General features: G+C 46.4%; 1 protein-coding gene across 8 annotated transcripts in view; it reads right to left on the bottom strand.

The window, feature by feature from the left end:
• Positions 1-12690, bottom strand: part of GNB4 (G protein subunit beta 4) — a 98075-nt gene that overhangs the window by 32449 nt on the left and 52936 nt on the right. For all 8 annotated transcript variants that reach the window (XM_029615966.1, XM_029615967.1, XM_029615972.1 and 5 more), the window contains 2 exons: positions 3900-3963; positions 1849-2011 (listed from right to left, as the gene is read on the bottom strand). In XM_029615966.1, the coding sequence (XP_029471826.1) occupies positions 1849-2011; positions 3900-3963 (227 nt within the window). The remainder of the gene's footprint in view (positions 1-1848; positions 2012-3899; positions 3964-12690) is intronic.

The raw sequence follows: 12690 nt of genomic DNA, 5'->3' as shown, positions 1-12690 counted from the left end.
CCTATCCTGTATATCTTTGAGAGCCGTACCTCCCGTTACCGGGATGGTGGTCTTTTTGGTAACCGCTGCCACCGCCGAATCAAGTTTTGGCAGACGCAAAAGTTCCAACACGTCCTCCGGCAGTGGATATAACTTATCCATAGCCTTAGCTACCTTGAGTCCCAAATCCGGAGTATCCCACTCCTTAAACATCAAATCCGATGCCGAGAAATGCAGTGGAAAAGCCGACGAGGGACCCCTGAGGCCCAAGACAACCGGATCCGTCTGACCCAGACGAGATTCTACCTGGGGAAGTGGGATTCCCAGTTCCCCCAGGATTTCAGGGATATGGGGCCCTAGCTCATCCCTATGGAACAACCGAACTACCTTTGGATCGTCCCCATCCGTAGCGTGCAGTGTCCCTGCATCCTTAGGCTCCGGCTCTTCCTCCCCCTCAACCCCCCTCGGGGGCTGGGATGGGCAGTCCAGATCCTCCTCCGGATCCTCCAGCGCCTCCGACTCCGACGAGGAGAGCGAAGGCCCCTCCGCCCCCCTGGAACGAAGAGGCCTTGGCTTGGGCCTGGGCCCAGACAGCCCCCCTCCCCCCGTGTCGGATTTTGGGGCCTTGGCCGCTGGCGCTCCGCTCCCAGAAGCGGGGATCCCCGGAACTCTCTTCCGAGCCAGGCGGCGTGCTTTAAAAGCTTTATGCATGAGCAACACGAACCGCGAGTTAAATGAGGAGTCCGATGACCCCTCCTCCTCGGGGGAATCATCCCCAGGAGACCTGGACCCTAACGGCCCTTCCTCACTTCCAGACACCCTCTGGGGGGACAAACGTGGCGGGTCACGCACCTGTGCGGTGGTCTGCCGGCCCGCGCTAATTTGTGCCGCCCGCGCCGACAAAATGGCTGCCGTTCCCGCCGAAACCGCTGTTAAAATGGCCGCCGACCCCGACGAACTAGCCGCAGACCGCTCCGTAAACGCTGACACCTCGCGGTCTTGCCTACTCCGCCGAGGCGCTGAGGCCATCGCCGACCCCCCTTCTCCGCCGCCCACGCACACAGAACAGAGGCTGTCGCGCGACACCCGTCCCGCCGCGGACCCGCAGGCCCTGCACGATGCCTGCCGAGGCATCCTTCACACTGCCGCGGCGAACGGAGGCAGAGAGAGAAAGAAAAAAAAAAATCAAAGTTTCTCCCTGGATCGGCGGGCCCCAGTCACCGCGAGCAAGCACAGCCTAGCAAGCACAAGCACACACACCACACACAGCACACAAAATAAATGAAAACAAATTTTTTTTTTTTTTTTTAAACTGCTTACCTCGGATCCGGAGCCGGCTGGGGGGGAGTGAGCCGGGACCCCCGGTATCACCCCCAGCTCTGTGGAGCCGGTACGTGGGGCTCTCCCACTCCTCGGCTGCCTCTACCAGGGGGAACAGTCCCCTCAGGACCCTAACTTCCCCTGGGAGGCGGGGATTGGGACCAGCAGGCAAGCCTCTGCGGTCCCTTCCCACTAGAAAAAAACCAACAAACTTTCCTACCTTTTTTTTTTTTTTTTTTTTTTTTTACAAAAATCACCTAACCAACGTAGGCCTAACACAGACTGTAGGTTTTGCACCCTCTCCACCTGCTAGGAGACAGAAGAATACTGCCAGACTGTAGGTGGCACCAGCCTATATGTAGGCGGAGTTTTTGTTTATAAACTTCTGTCTCCATCTGCTAGAGGGGGGGCAAAACCCAGGAGTCTGGACTGATCCTGGTACGTACAGGGAATGACAACAAAGCTCATTTCTTCAGTATAATCCTACTCTACACCAAACCAACAATGTGCTGGAGCAGGATTTACATGTTAAACTCTGATGCACCTTACCTGTATGACCAGGCAATTCTCGGCTCACCCTCACGTTGCCTTCTCTGGTTTTCAGGTTGTAAATGGAACAAATATTGTCTAGTCCCCCACAAGCAACATAGTTTCCAGATGGAGCATATGCACAAGTCATCACCCAAGAGGACCTCAAAGGAATGGCGTGCATCTTCAGAAACAGAGAAAATCAATGAGAATCTGAAGTCAAACCTTTAGCAAAACAGCTTGTCCCATCTATGACTGTGTTCCAAACACACCCTGAAATCACTGTTGTTGAGAATACCAAACAGATTAGATATGCACTACTAAATACAGGAAAGGAATGGTAGTTGGCAAGCACTTCATTCTGAATATATAAAAAAGCTTGAATAAAATGTCCATTGAAATCATGAACACTCAGATTCAGAAAGGCCTTGTGTATAAGACAGCAATATAAAGCAATTCTTAAACATTCCATGGAGTACTGGCCAGCAAAGCAACTGGATTTGAACCTGAGCTCTCCCACCACCAATTTGGTTACTACTAAAGAAGAGTACTGATAGTAAAGGGATAGTTAAAAATATAAGCAAGAAGTCAAATGCAAGTGTTAAAGGGGGCCCCAGCTCAGAACCACCAAATCTACCAACATGACAAAGCCATTAAACCTGTACTCCTAAGGAGAGACATGTTGAAAGATTCAGAGTATAGCACAAAGTATTCCAATTCTAATAATGTATGTATATTCAGCCTTTTGTGACACTTCAAAGAAGATTTCCTTTCAGGTACTGTAGGTGTTTTCCTGTCACCCAGAGGACTCTCAATCTCAGTTTGTATCTGAGGCAACGGAGGGTGAAGTGACTTGTCCACAGTCACAAGAAGCAGTAGTGGGATTTGAACCTTGGTTCCTTTTGTTTGTAGGGCACTGCTCTAACCAATAGGCTACTACCACTTCAATGGGAGTAACAAGTCAGGCCACAGCACATGTTGATTAGTTCTGCCCACTGGACCAAAATGTAAATCACACCGCACTCACTGCATAGCACTGTATTAAGGGCCATAGGGCCACATTTCAGCTGAAACCAGAGCTACAATCAGCTCACTTGGTCAATACTGGAGAAAGTCAAGAACTACAAAGCCAAACTCACTTATCTCCACACAGACCTTTGAGAAGTTACTGTTACCACAGCAGAAGGGCAGCATTAAATGGAAGCACATTAAATGTTGAGAACTTCAAAAAGAAATTTGGCCCAGTAACTTCCTCCTATTCCTTTGTACTTCCAGGTCAACTGGAACTCAGGCTGGGATTTGGTGTCATGATTCTTCATTTGCAATTACCTGGGATTTTTTCCTCTATTTTAAGTCTCCTCCTCCCCACCACAGAGTTTGGTCACTGCAAGGAAAGCTCTAGGCAAGGGGCCACACACAGCGGGGCTCCTTCCTCAATCCTACTGACATGGGCCCTAAATCCACCCTCCAAGGTCCTCAAGCAATGAGCACAATGCCCCCCCCCTCCCCCCCAGGACCTCCACAGGGCATTGTTGCACTGCCACTGAGCCAGCCCCAGAGGTTCTCATTTTAATGTTGGAAAGCCCTGCAGAAAGACGCTGATCTCGTCCTCTTCCTAGAGGGACAGCACAAGTAACTTATTTGGTATGCCCAAGTTACAGTGGGGACAACATGCCCTGCTGATCTAACAATGATACATTAAAGAAGTATCTTGCCTTTTCAAATGCATTTCTGTCAGCTCACAACACCAAATGGTTTTTAAAAAAATCAGACATTCTGAAATTCATTGTAAAATTAATAAAAAATACATAAAGTTGCATGCTGATGATGTGATTTGTTGGAACATATGATGCCATTAGACATAACATGCAACTGGCAAACTGTTGCATAACTGCTTCCAATGATGGAGTATTTCAAAAAGGTAGAACCAACTTATACCCCCATGGTACAAGGACCCCCCCCCCCCCCCCCCCAAACTACTTTGCCCAGAACACTCCTCTCCCCATCTGGAAGGAAAGTAGCTCAGTGTAAGGAAGAGAAGGCAGATGCCCCTCACCTCTCAATAACTTTACCTTATTTGTTGTGTAACTGTCCCAAATGATTAATTTTCCATCTTGAGAAGCACTGACTAGTAGCCTGCATTATAAAAATAAATAAAGTCATACAGATAGAAATTCTATTCATCAATTCAAGCACAGGGGGTGGGGAAAGAGGGGATGTCTGAAGAATTAGCAACACATTTCTCAAGTCCTGAGCTCCAGCAGAAGGCCCTGGTTTAAAATTCTCCTCAGAGGATAATGGGCATCATCCGATGATGCATGGAGCATTTCCTAGATCCCTCTGGAAAAGCCTAGGCAACTTTTTCACAATCATGTGTAAGGAGTTTCCACTCAGCCACCACTAGTTCTATATAACAGCCTAGCATACAACGGTAACACCACGTGACAGAGGGCGGGAGCTTAATTTAAATTTAATTTCAAAACTTGTATTCTGCCAAGGTTAATCAAGGTGGATCACAACATAATACAAACAGCATAAGAGTTAAGTAATAAGAAATACAATATTCACCATATCAAATGTATGGCTGATTATCCTGCTGTCCTCAGAGAACAAAGGTTACAAAGTAATTAACTTACAGGCCGATACAGTAAGGATGCGGTAGAAAGAGTGCGGCAGTGCCGGGCGCACCCGCATTTGCCGCACGCACAGTTCGGATGACATACCGCTCGATACAGTATTTAAATGGCATGCAAATGCAAGCCGCGTCCAAGAAGCATCCATGAAGCACAATCCATTTTACTGTATAGGCGCTATACAGCATCCTGGGTGCGCTGGTACCTGTCACGTCGCACGCAGTGACCTGAGCGCCCGGCTGGATGTCCGAGATCACGGCATGCGCTCATTACCTTTTAGAGAATAGGAATCCTGGGAGCCATGGGGAGCGCACGATCCGCCCCGGGCTGCTGAAGCTGCTCTCGCCGCCGGCTGTCCCTGGGAGGAGGGGAGAGAGGACTGGGGCTGCTCTGGAGCTGTCAGCGTGGGAGATAGGCACACATGGACACGGCCAGGGCAGGTGAGCGGGGACTGGGGGAAAGTTTGCCCGTGAAATTTCGTCTCGGCTTGCCTGACGCTCCACACTAACGCAGGGGTAAGGGTAGGCGGTGAATTAGCAGGTTAAACATGCGGCAAAACTGCAGGTTAAAAAAGCGATAATTGGGGCGCACGTTACTGTATGGGAGGGAATAGTTAATCCGATTGTTTACATATCATATACATGCCGCGGGCGGACAGGGTTACCCATTGATTTAAAGAAGCGGTAAGGATGGGTTAAAAGGGATAGTGAATCGCGGGTTGGACTTACGCAGCCAAATTGCGGGTACAAAGCGGGTTAGAAACAGGAGAATCACGGCCGCGCTTTACTGTAACGACCTGTTAGTTTTCTCTGAAGACAAACAGGATGAATCAGCCACACAAATAGGAATCCCTAGCTGAAAGATTCTTCCAAAAAAAAAAAAAAAAGTGAAATAAAGAAATAACGGGTCCTAAGAGGGAATGGAGATAGGAGTCTACACCTCAGACAGAATTGAAAGGACAGACTGAGCAAACCTATTGTCACATCAAGAGTCGCTGTCTTTTTTTTTTTTTTTTGCCATTTAAATTTTGATTAAACCACACAGAAAAACCTTTACAAATATCCACATAAAAAACGCCAACATATCTAGAACATTATAGTCATTTCACTGTAACCATAATTAACTACATAGCCTCATTACTTATATTGCCCCAAACTGTCCCTTCTCTCCAATCCTCCCTACTTCGTCTCCCTACTTGATATAAACTAGGAGATCCTCTTTCATTCTGTAACATTAACAGTACATCCGGGACCTAGCCAGACTGCTAGCATCATCAAAATAAGCCATGAAACGACCCAAAATATTAACCCTCTTGGCTCATACTGGTTTCCAGCCAATGGCAATATGGCTCCCATGTCTTTTGGAACCCTATCAAGGACTGTTTTTTTTTTAAATTTTATAGCAGTTATCTTCCCTAGAACATATTTTATTTAATTGCCCCCTAATGGATAAGCTGTTCAGAACTCCGGGGTCCTTCCGTTTATATGCCACCTCACACTTAAGTAGCCAACACTAACTGCATAAGTACGTTATATCCACTCTCAGACAAACGTCGATCATTGATCCCAAGTAAGAATAACTTTGGATCTTTGGCCACAAAGAGACCTGTCAAGGCTCTAAAGAAATGATCCCACATTTCCCCCACAACAGGACAATCCCACCATAAATGTAACCCATTCTCCAGATTCTCTCTAATAACTTCCATCCATCCCCAAGTTCATCAGATACATTCTCTCAGGGGACAAGTACTATCTGAACAACATTTTGTAGCCCACTTCCATTATTCTTGCTCAAAGAGCATTTTTTAGTAGCCAGAAACAGAGATCCCAGACATAGTCACCCAAAGATTCCCCTAAATCTTTTTCCCAAGCCTGATATGAGAAAGAGGTGATTAAAGATCTCCATTTAACATCCCATAGATTCTGCATATCGATCTCTTCAGTGTATCTGCCTGGTCACAAATGGATAAGACCTTGTTGAAGGTCTTATCCTTTCTAAAATCTAGCATGACCCTCTTTTTGGTTAATAAAATGCAGCAACGGTATGAAAGATATTCTATTGGAGATAGATATCCTATCTCAAAGGGCAGGCCATGAAAATGTTTTCAGACCCCCTATACCTATTTCAACCTAGTTATGCCCCAATCCCACCACCGGGAGTAAACAGCAGAGTCATCACCCGGAAGGAATGCCCTATGAAACAGGAAGAACGAACTATGTTATAAATTATGTTCCCCCACCAGAACCTACCTCCACATCCTGCATACAGCAGAGTCACCTTAGTGCAGGAAGATAAATTTTTTGAAATCCAGTCCCCGCCCCTCCCCCTCCAAACTCTCATACCTAAATTAACCTTCCCTGCCCACTTCTACTCCAACCTAACCCAGGGTTTATACCCTTACTTCTTTGCCAATCAATGGCATCCCACATATGGGAAGCCACATAATACCTTTCTATGTTTAGCACACCTAAACCTCCCCCTAAGTTTAGATTGATATAACACCTAAGCCACTCGTGGAGGCCTCCTTTCTCTAGATGAAAACATTTTTCTGCCATAATTTTAGGAGATGAGCTGGAATGCTAATTGGGATAAATGGGAGCATTTGAATTTGTCATGGTTGTGGAAGATCTCGACTGTGAAAATGAATATATTATCAAGATTGTGTTTGTTTCAAACCCTCCCAATTAGCATTCCAGCTAATTATGGCAGAAAAATTCTAGTTTTTGGGTACTTGCCAGGTTCATATGGCCTGGATTGGCCACTGTTGGAAACAGGATGCTGGGCTTGATGGACCCTTGGTCTGACCCAGTATGGCATTTTCTTATGTTCTTATGTTCTTAGGAGATAACACCCCATCTCCAGCCAGGGCATTAAACACATCCACATGCAGACCCATCAAAACTGACTGAAAAGTCTTATAAAATTTAGCTGTAAAGCCATCCAGCCCTGGAGCCTTCCCTGATTTCAACTCCTTGATAACCTCCTCAGCCCTAATTTCTCCATTAAGCAAACTCCTACACTCCTCCACCAAACAGCATAGTGGGATTTTTTTCCAAGTACTCATCCATCACATATTCCTCAATACTCTTCTCCTCAGAGTAAAGTTCCCCATAAAATTGGATGAAGCGCTCACCAATACTTTATGTATCAAACAAGAACTTCCCATCCCAATCCTTGATTTTAGAAATATGATTTTGAGTTGCCCTCTTCCTAAGTCTTCTAATCAGACGGCTGGCCTTACCTCCATGTTCATATGTCTCTCACTTGGTCATCTCTAAATGGTAAGCAATCCTATTCAAACCTAAAGCCTGAAACTCTTGTCTAGTCTCCTCTAATTTTTCTAACAACTAAAGATTCAGGGATCGCTTGTGCTGAAATTCTAACAGCTACTTTTTGTAGAAGACTTAACCTGGCATCTTTCCTCTCCCTCTTAACAAATGTAACCCAGGAGATCAGTTTGCCCCTAACCACCACTTTCATACACTACCCTAATGTTTACTGGGTTACAGTCCCCAGCAATATTCTCGTGGAGATACTCTCTCATTTCCCCACAGTTTGTACAACATAACTGGTATCTAGAATAATATCATTCAAATCCAAAATTTCTGCCTCATGACATCAGATCGTAACACGAGTGACACATACTGGTGCATAGTCCAACCATTTAATGGTACCCAATCCCACCTCCACAGTCTTGTCCACCAGCATTTTATCGAGCTAAAAAATAACGTAACCCAGAATAGGACTGGGGTACATTGAGTAAAAAGAGTAACTGCAATCCGAAGGATATTTCTCAGACAGCAGCCCTCTGTCTGAATGCAAATTTTTAAGAAAACAAAAGCAAGACAGACACCTTGGAAAGAAGATTTATTCAATAGAACAGAACCCGCCCGACTTTGCAGAGTTTCACCCTTTCAGCTGCATCAGGGGCTCTTGAGATTGAATAATTTAAAGAGTATGTAACTCAGGCACAATATATAGTGTCAGACTTGTCAGCTTGGAAAGTTTTTCTATCCATGCTTTGCATAGAATGTAGTCTTTATATCCACGGTTTATGTGGGATGGAATGCTGTAATCATGCTATCATACAGTAGCATATTTGATCGAAAAAATGTTGTGACTTAAGTTTAATCAAAGCGCATAAGCACAATATCAAACAGATTTCCTGTTGCACGGCGCAGAGAGAGAGAGAGAGAGAGAGAGAGAGAGAGAGAGAGAGAGAGAGAGAGAGAGAGTGAGAGTGCGAGAGAGAGCGCAAGACTAGTCATGGCCCTTAAGGAAGAAGAATGTGATGACAGAGCTTCAGCAGCCCTTGTGGCTTCTGGTATGTGCTATTGGCCTACAAGGGAAAGGAGTAGGAGAGTTACTGTAGAGGGTAAGTAAAGGTGGCTTTTTAAGTTTATCTTTCTTGATTGACTGCCATTTTAATTACTGGGTATTATGTGATGGGTCTGTTAGAAATATTTTATTGGTGTTTGGAGAATTTTTAATAATTTTGAAAATTTAATGATTGGATGTTATTCAAAACAAAAAAATAAACAGGGGTGGGTAAGAATATGGGGCACGGGTGTGGCCTGCTTGTTACAGCGGTTGCTACCCCTAATTGAGCTGGATGTCACTTAGATGCAGATACGGCGCTGCTTTCTAAATTGGTGGTGGGGTGGAGGGGAATTAGGGCTGGAGAGTACTGGAAGCCAACAGTAACAGGTGGGAGAGAGAAAAAGGGGAAAAAAATGGATAAAGTGCGTAGCTTGCTGGGCAGACTAGATGGGCCGTTTGGTCTTCTTCTGCCGTCATTTCTATGTTTCTATCATCTTTCAATGGCAGCGTAGGTACCACTTGAAGCAGCTGGCTCTTCTCCAACTTAGTGAGAAAAATTTACACACTGAACTCAAAAGAAACTTTCAGAACAAGGCAGTAAACCAAGGATGCTGAGGGATGGCCTCGCTGATGGATACGTGGGGACAAGTGCCTTTGTCAAAAAGGAAAATGAAACTTAATACCGAAAAACCTACTAAGGAGAACATAGCCGGAGAGACCAACCGTGGAGACCCGAAAACACAAAAGACTCAGGAAATGAAACAGTGTGAAGAAAATATGTCCAATGTTGTCTGCCAACAAAAAAAAAAAAAAAAAGCTGGAGCGGGCTGTGTGTGACTATAGCTAAACCTTCTAGGCTTTTAATATAGCTTTCCAGGAAATGCTCCGAATTGGCACTGGATAACCATCCACTTCTGTGGCCCATCATCCTGCTTCTCCCTGAAGAATTACTGGTACACATCAATTCTATAGTGAAACTATGTATGCAGCTCTAGGTTCTTGGGAAGGAAGAGTTGGCAAGTGGCTGGCCACTATCTGGCAGCCCCTCCTAGGTGGGCTTTAGAAGCAGCTTGTTAAATGAAAATTGGTTCTTACCTACTAATTTTTGTTCCTGTAATACCATAGATCAGTCCAGAAAAGTGGGTTGTGTATCCCTACCAGCAGGTGGAGTGAGAACAATTAGAACTTTGGGCACTGCTACATAACGAGTGCCACCTGCAGTCACTCAGTACGGACCTGAACCCAAGCCCATGCTAACAGAACTAAATAACGAAGGGTAGCACCCAACCAAATTTCCGGACTACCACTTCACCACTAACAAAAACTCAGACCGAACTGCTAAAAACTGCTCCTTGAATGTCTGCCAGAAAGGAGCTTAAACAATAAAAAAAACAAACACACACAAAACTTAAGCAGGTTCTGAAAGACAGTCTTTCGGTATCTGAAGAAAGGGGTGGGCCTCTGGACTGATCTGTGGTATTACAGGAACGAAAATTAGCAGGTAAGAACCAATTTTCATTTCCTGAACATATCCAGATCAGTCCAGAAAAGTGGGATGTACCCAAGCCACCCTACAATGGGCGGGAACCCGAAAGACCCGCACGAAGCACACTCTCCCCAAAAGACGGTTCATCAGAAGCCTTAACGTCCAATCGGTTATGTTTCATAAAAGTGTGAATAGACTACCACACCACTGCCCTATAGATCTCCTGAGGCGATAGTAACTGACACTGCCCAGGAGGTAGCCTGAGCCCTAGTGGAATGAGCTCTTAGAACCAAAGGCACCTGACGCCCTCGGGCTATGTATGCCACGCAAATGGCTTCCTTAATCCACAGATATATGGTCGCCTTTGACGCTTTTTCCCCCTTCTTTGGGCCACCAATGAGAACGAACCAATGATCGGAACGTCTGAAGTCATTGGTAACCTCCAGATAATGCAGTAAGGCGCGCCGCACACCTAAAAGATAAAGGTCTCTGTTCTGAGAAGACTCCCGGGACCAGTTAGGGAACCCCGGAAGCTCCACAGTTTGATTGATGTGAAAGGCTGAAACCACCTTAGGGACAAAGGACGGAACCGTACGTAATGATACCAGATCATCGTAAATCCGAAGAAAAGGATCCCAACAAGACAGCGCATGCAACTCAGATCCGACGGGCCAAGCAAATGGCCACCAAACACACCTTTTTCAAAGTCAGATCTTTCAGGGAAACTCCACGAAGAGGCTTGAAAGGAGCGCCACATAGAACTCGCAGGACTAAATTCAAACTCCAATCCAGACACACTGAATGGATGGGAGGGCGCAAATGTTTGTCCCCCTTAAAAAACAGAGCAATATCCGGATGTGCTGCCAGCGAACAGCTGTCAAAGTTTCCCCGCAAGGCACCTAGAGCCACAACTTGTACATGAAGGGAATTGAATCCCAAGCCCTTAGTGAGGCCCTGTTGCAGAAAGTCAAGCACCCGAGGAACATGCACTGCTAAAGGGTCGCAGGAACGCTGACGACACCACATCTCAAAAAGCTTCCAAACTCACATAGGCCATAGAGGTGGCTGGACGTCTCGCCTGTAGGAGGTTGGAAATGACTTGTTCTGAATAACCCCTCAAGCTTAAACGTCACTTCTCAAAAGCCAAGCCGCGAGAGAGAAGAGATTCTCCCAATCCAAAAATATGGGCCCCTGTCGGAGCAGATGCGTTAGATGAGCCAGCTGAAGTGGACCCTCTACAGCCAAGCGTACCAGATCTGCGAACCACAGACAATATGGCAACTCCAGCACCACCGGAATCACTTTTCCCGGGTGCCGCTCTATGCGGAGAAGCCAATCTATGAGGGGCCAGGGCAGGAAGGCATACAGAAGAATCCCCTTGGGCCAAGGACACACGAGAGCGTCTATGCCCACAGAGCCCTGTTCTCGGCGACAGCTGAAAAAACGAACTGTTTTTGTGTTCGCCTGCATTGCCATCAGATCCAGCTGAGGAGTTCCTCATCTGGCGCAAATGAGATTCCACGCCTAGAGAGATAGTTCCCATTCCCCTGGGTCTAGTTGCTGACAGCCGAGATAATCAACTTGCACACTGTCTACTCCCACGACATGATATGCAGCAATGCCCTCAAGATGGCGCTCCGCCCAGGCGAACAGAAGACGTGCCTCCAGTGCTATGGCGGGACTACGAGTCCCGCCTTGCCAGTTGATGTACGCCACAGTTGTCGCATTGTCCGAAAAGACCCACACCATTCTGCCCTGGATCCAGGGAAGAAACGCCCACAGGGCCAGACGTACAGCCCTGGTCTCGAGCCGGTTTATGGACTAGGATCTTTCCATCGCCGACCAGAGCCCTTGGGCGGACCTGTCTGCACACACCACCCCCCAACCCGAGAGGCTGGCATCAGTGGAGATTATCAGCCAATTCAGAGTGTCCAAATCCACCCCCGTTCCAGATTGTCCAGTGACAGCCACCATGACAGACTGGCTCTGGATTCCGGAAGTAGAGGCATTTGGTAAATGGAATTGCTCAGACACCGGGCTCCAGCGAGACAAAAGCCCACGCTGTTAAGGTCTTAAATGAGCAAACGCCCAAGGAACCAAGTCCAAGGTTGAAGCCATGGAGCCCAGGACCTAAAGATGATGCCACACTGTGGGACTGTTCCTTCAAAGAAGGGAATGTATTTATTACTACAACTTCCCTATTCGATCCGCCGCTAGAAACACTTTGCCCAGCAAGGTATTGAATTGTGCTCAGATATAAATCAACTTCTGAGTGGGTTCCAAGTGACTCTTCTTTTTTTTTGTAAGTTTTTATTTTATTTTGCATGAAAAACAAATGATACAACACATGACGAGGTCCGGGTTCCATACATGTATAGTTAAACAGACTATAGGCACAAAAATACCCAACTGTCACCCACACTG

Source organism: Rhinatrema bivittatum, chromosome 9 (genome assembly GCF_901001135.1).
Source record: "Rhinatrema bivittatum chromosome 9, aRhiBiv1.1, whole genome shotgun sequence".
Lineage (NCBI taxonomy): Eukaryota > Metazoa > Chordata > Amphibia > Gymnophiona > Rhinatrematidae > Rhinatrema > Rhinatrema bivittatum.
Note: the sequence above shows the minus strand (reverse complement) of the source record. Positions and strands in the feature narration are given on the sequence as shown.